The sequence below is a fragment of the Coenobita brevimanus genome, chromosome 42 (genome assembly GCF_032717465.1).
Source record: "Coenobita brevimanus isolate Jiangsu-jjx chromosome 42, ASM3271746v2, whole genome shotgun sequence".
Lineage (NCBI taxonomy): Eukaryota > Metazoa > Arthropoda > Malacostraca > Decapoda > Coenobitidae > Coenobita > Coenobita brevimanus.
The window spans coordinates 1849159-1855158 of record NC_136995.1 but is presented as its reverse complement, the minus strand read 5'-3'; the positions used below and the strand labels follow the sequence as shown (position 1 = coordinate 1855158).

The 6000-nt window shown below is 41.2% G+C and overlaps 1 protein-coding gene across 1 annotated transcript in view; it reads right to left on the bottom strand.

The window, feature by feature from the left end:
* Positions 1–3331: 3331 nt before the first annotated feature.
* The window catches only part of LOC145397664 (phospholipase D2-like), a 37021-nt gene continuing 34352 nt past the window's right edge, over positions 3332–6000 (bottom strand). Inside the window, exons 23-25 of the mRNA XM_080270704.1 lie at positions 5006–5215; positions 4275–4397; positions 3332–3433 (exon numbers count right to left, since the gene is read on the bottom strand). Coding sequence (XP_080126830.1) covers positions 3332–3433; positions 4275–4397; positions 5006–5215 — 435 coding nt within the window. The remainder of the gene's footprint in view (positions 3434–4274; positions 4398–5005; positions 5216–6000) is intronic.

Here is a 6000-nt window from a genome sequence, read left to right as displayed (position 1 = left end):
CATATGATGGATAGATGGATGGATATAAAAAAAATATTCTCTTCAAATACTGAGCAAACAAGTAAAATCCACCAAAATTATGAGGCAGGAAACAGACACAACCATATGTGACATGTGAATGATGAATTTTTACAATATCTGGTGAGATGATTATAATTTGCATGACAAATATGAAAATGTATCTGTATCTGTCCATCCACTACAGGACTGAGCCAGGATGTAACCCTTCACCAAACTGGAGAAGTTCCAATGGGAAAGAGGTGTCTGTAGGAAGAGTGATGCATGTGTGAGTGAAAGTGTTGTAATCGATATGTATTGTGTTAGGAGTCTCCACACAACAGATAATGTTAGTAAATATCGCAGCATGGAAAGTTGCCATTAAGTGACCATGGATGACACGTGCAAGCATGTTGGAGCCTTTATAAGTGATACGATACTACAAAAAATGTAACCTAAACTTTTGATATAACCTCCAACTCACCTAATATACAACACTGACAGTATGTGTTGCACAACCAAAAAGACCAAGCTTTTAACACTAAAGCATGTGATTTATCTATTCTATCTATTGCCAGACGCCTCAATCCCGTTTGGGGTGGCCACAAACAAAGGGCCTCCAAGTCACCCTGTCCCCCGCCATCTCACTGCCCTGCTCCCAACTCACACCCCCCTCTCTCATATACCTCTCCACCTCATCCCTCCATCTCATCCTCGGCCTCCCCCTCCCTCTTCTCCCCTCCACCTCACTCACATACACTCTCTTGGTCAGTCTTTCACCCTCCATCCTCTCCACATGGCCAAACCACCTCAGTGTGATTTATGATTATGATATAAAATGGAAATACCAAATAATACAACCTATCATCAGAATTATCAACAATCAATTAGACTTAGGTCAATAATGGGGCACACGTGATGTGAAAGACGTATGAAATAGAGAGTAGTAATGTAGCATTAAATAACTGCCATTCAGCATACCTGGATATATTCTGTGTCATTATGTCTATTCAGGTTCACAACTGACAGATCTCAGTCTAAGAAAGTCTAGAATAATAATGCATTTATTGAAGTTCTTGAAGTTTTTAGCACATCAGCCCCGGGCTCCTCTGCTCCTCATGGGGCGACACAGGATTAGATGATGGATGGACGGATGGATACAGGTATATGGTCATATTCTTTTTCTTGTTTTTAGTATTATTAGCCCTCCTAAATATGAACTTTTTCAGTCATGAATTTCTGCCTATGAATCAACAATGCAAAACTAAAATCATGAAGAAGTCACTGGGTAGCATCATTTGTCATAAGAGAAGAAACGAAAGACAAGGCAATTTCCCTGCTTTTGGCTTTACCCCACTGGTTCTCATTATAAACCTCATCGCAACAAGATATTAGTTACCCACTTCCACCCAAGGATGTTATTTGCATTTTATTCATGCTTAAGTCAGGATTCCATGGACCTGAATGGTGAGTGAATGAGTGTACAGACCTTTCAACTGGGCAGACTTTTTTTTTTTCTTTTTCCCCTTGGCTCTCTGGACCCAACCGTACCCCATCCTTGAAGTATAGATGATGACAATGATGATGAGGATGACAAGACTTTTTGAACTGGAGTTGTTAGATACAGCGAGTCAATGCTCGGCATCACTCCAACTGGGTCATCCTAACCACTAGACCACCGGGAAAATGTAATGTTTTGGAATAACAATAAACGCTAAACAGAACGAATTGTGTGAATGTCCTGGGGCGCACCATCCTCTGTGAAATTTGTTACCCTCCTCATAATATTGACTTCTTTTCTTCTATATTCTTGAAATCACCAGATGTTTTTATTCAGCTCTGGAGAGAATTTTTGAGCTGGAGGGATTAAACATGGAATTCCCTATACACTTTTTACTACAACTTACTACAACTTGGCCTAAAATTGCCATCTCTTCATCTTGAATGCTGCATTGTAACTATAGATTAACACTAGAAATTGGCAGAATATGTTGCTTGTCATGAAGTTATGTAGAGCCACAGTACTGTCTTTTTCTGCCACTGAGTTACATGAAGTACGTTGCAAAAAGTAAAAAATCTGGGTTAAGGCAAAAGAACTACGGGCCTCTCTCAATAAGACTCTTCTCCCAAGCTGCATAAGACTGCCCAACAGTAGCAACATGATAATGAAAAATGTGCCACCTGATCGAAGCTGTTAATGAAATATGCCTGGGGATATCTTTTTTGGTCTGATCCTCGTATCTCCCCATGATTTTATGCAGCCTGATGGTGGAGGAAGGGCTGCATGATAGTGCAGGACATGGCAATATGGGGATGATAATTCAAGGCCACTCCCTCCTGGACTAACCTCCTCATGGTTGCCTCTAGTATTTTATTTAGGTGAAAGTGTGTCACAAAAGGCCTACCATGTTAATACTATCACCATTAACCCTCTCACAGTCAGGACAACTCTAATATTCTTTTCCCCAACACCACATGATTTCATTGGGTTGAGAGTGAGTCACCAAAGGCTTAGAGTGTTAATACTGCCACCATTAACCCTCTCATGGTCAGAATAACTCTAGTATTTATCCCACTAACACCATATACTTCTCATCAGCCGAGAGTGAATTTTGTTGAGTCAGGCAGGCAAATACTGAGAGCTGTGGCTGGTCATGTAGATTTAAAGGAGCCTAAGAGTGTGAAGACACACAGAATTATAACGTCAGGTGATGCTGGTGGCAAAAGTGTCTGTGTTAATGTAAAAACGACAGATTAATTATGAGAGGAGAGGTACTGTATTAAGACAGATGTATAATGCAAGGTGATGCTGACAGTACAAATGGTTATGTCTAGGTCCCCACTGGCAAGAGGTACAAAATATGGACATACAATGCAAGGTGATGGTGGTACAAGTGACGGTGTTAATATAAAAAGGACTTATAACGAGAGGTGATGCTAGTAATAAAAGTGGGTAGGGCCAGGCTTTCACAGGTAAGAGGTGTGAATGATGGGTTTATAATGATATGTGATGCTGGGTGGTATGAATGGTTATGTCTAGGGCCAGTATTTTTGTCGGGTAAGGAGACTCCCTAGCACCTCTTCCTTAGTGATTTATTTTTGGATATGGTAGGTTAATATCCTTTTGTACATTATTTATGCAAAGCATGGTGATGTTTGAAAGTTTTATATAACACAGAATAAGACAGTAAGGTAAAATAAACAAAATAAATCACACAGGAAAAGGTGTTAGAGAGATTTTCCTTAACCGACAAGAATACACGCCTAGGTCTCCACGGGTAGGAGGTAGGAAAGATGGGCTTATAATGAGATGTGATGCTGGTGGTATGGGTGGCTATGTCCAAGTCTCCATAGGTAAGAGGAACTCCTTGTTGCCCACGCCTGGCTTGAGGGTCTCGTTCTTTAGGAAGTCTATTGGGAACTCCACCAAGTGACCCTGTGGTGAGGAGGGAAAGAGAGATTAGGGTTTGAATCATAAACAAAAATAAATAAATACATAAACAAATTAATTAATCAAAATGCACACATATACATACATACACACACACAAACAGACTGGATAAAGGTAGATATGGAGACAGGACAGCACAAACTCAGGTCAAATTCTGTACAGGACAACTGAGTACCGTACACATACAGTACAAAGAAGCATCATTTGACTGAAAAATTATGAAGCATGCAGGTCCAAGGCAAGGCTACTGCAATCTACAAAAATAAAAGGTTTGATAGACAGCAAATAAATCCTATGGTCTAACCTGTACTTCCTTGGGTCTGACCTCAGCATCAGAACTGTCCACTGGCAGCCTGACTTAAATAGGAGATGTCATGTGAATGAAGGAGTTAAGAGGTGTAGGGGCCTAAGACAATGCAATCACAGTCTATAAAAAATAAAAGGGAAGACAGATGGCTACGGTAGGATATTATAGTAGTTATATATGAGAGAGGGGGGTGTGAGTTGGGAGCAGGGCAGTGAAATGGCGGGGGACAGGGCGACTTGGAGGCGATTTGTTTGTGGCCACCCCAAACGGGATTGAGGCGTCTGGCAATAGATAGATAGATAGATAATCTGCTAAATAACTCAGACCTCTTTCAGCTTAGTTGATAGCCAAGTGTGGTCAGACTGGAGGTTTAATTCGACTAGTAACCAAAATGACTTATTCTTACCTCATATCTAAGGCTCATAAAATATCATGTCTACACTTCTTAGTTTTCAAGTTGTGGAAGCGGCTCAGTTCTGTCAGATGAAAACAAGCCCATTAAACATCCCATAGACTGACCTGGACTTCACTGAGCTTGACCATAGCATCGGCAGGGTTGACCTCAGCCATGGTGGGCACATGTCGCAGCTGCTCTACATCATCAAAGGTGGTGGCACTGTTGCAGGGGTAGCATGAAAACACCTGTGGGGGCACACGCAGCTGTTCAATACTCTGTTCACATTAACTAGGTGTAAATTAGCCACCTCTCTTGAATGCACAGTCATATATTAACAATATTATATACTGCTAGCCATGAAGAAATACAGGACTATGATACCGATGTGGGGCCCTAGTGCTGTATTAATCTGCCACTGAGCTATGGGAAATAAGCTGCAAAAGGATGAAAATCTCCACCAGGTTCAAAGGAATGAGCTAAAGGCAAAACTATTTTTTGGTGAATGAGTATATCTTAGATGGGAGTACTTGCCGAGGGAAACAAAGACAAACACTTGTTGATGGAAAAACGACACAGGTGTTCTACATTGGTAAAGGTGGTGGAACAGTCACAAGGGTAACACGGGAACACCTGCTCGGGTAGATTTCTTAGAAGGGAATGTTTGTTGGGGAAGACACTTTTAGAGAAATTTGCAGACAGGAACAATCTATACGAGGGAAACTCTTTTAGACAGGAACACCCATCTCAAGAAATGCCTACTGGGGAAGATTCAACACTTTTAGACAGGTATACTTCTTAGGGAAACTCTTTTCAACGAAGGCATTTGTCAAGAAATTTTCGATACAGCACCAACCTTCTCATAAATTTCAGCATTCCTCTTTGCAATGCGACACCAGACGTCAGTGAAGAAAGAGTCAGCCACAGGATCAGAGACGTCGATGTGCGGCTCTTCAGTGTCCGCCAGACCCAGGTGTTCACTGAAGATGTATCGCCGCATCGACCCGGCAAATACTCCGCAGTCACGTTCTACTCCGTTTATCGTACCACTCTCAAACTCCTGGTCCTTGGGGAGGGATGGACAGAGTTGAGTGGGGAAAAAGAGAGGTATGAGAGAGGTTGGAATGAGGGGAGTAAGAGGGGAGGGGAAGAATGGAGAGGGTTGAGAGGAGAAGGAAAGAATGGGATAAAAAGGGAGGGAAAGAGAGGTGTGAGATGGGACGGAAGGAGAGATCAGATGGTGGGCTAAATCATCATGGTCATTATCCTCATTACAGTAATGTACTACACCATTTATGGTGTCACTCTCAAATTTTTGGTCCCTGGGAAAGATATGCAAAAAGCTCTTGTTATAAGGGATGTATTTCAATGTTCATTTATGCCATTAAGTATGTAATAAATTGACAGAGACTCCAGGATTTGTGAAACAGAAAACAGAAACAGACAGACAGAAATACAGACATGCATATGTGTATACACACACACACACACACACACACACACAAAATTTCCTACTCAACCCAAGAACCAAGTAAACCAAACACAACCACAACCAGCCAGACACTTTTTTATTTTTCCTATCCTAAAGCTGCCATCATCCTATCCTGAATGATGAGTTGTACTGATAAATTAACACTAGTATATGATGCTGGTTAAGATGAAGTGCTAGGGAGAGATCTTTAGCATCATCTTTTTCCATCACTGAGCTATGTGAAAGAAGCTGCAAAATGATAGAAAGCTGGGCCAAGTTAATAATAATAAAAATAATCTGGTCTTCTGTTTCTCAAAAGCAATAGTTCTTCAATAGGGAATTCACTAGTGCTCGACACACATATACAGTACATTATTTTA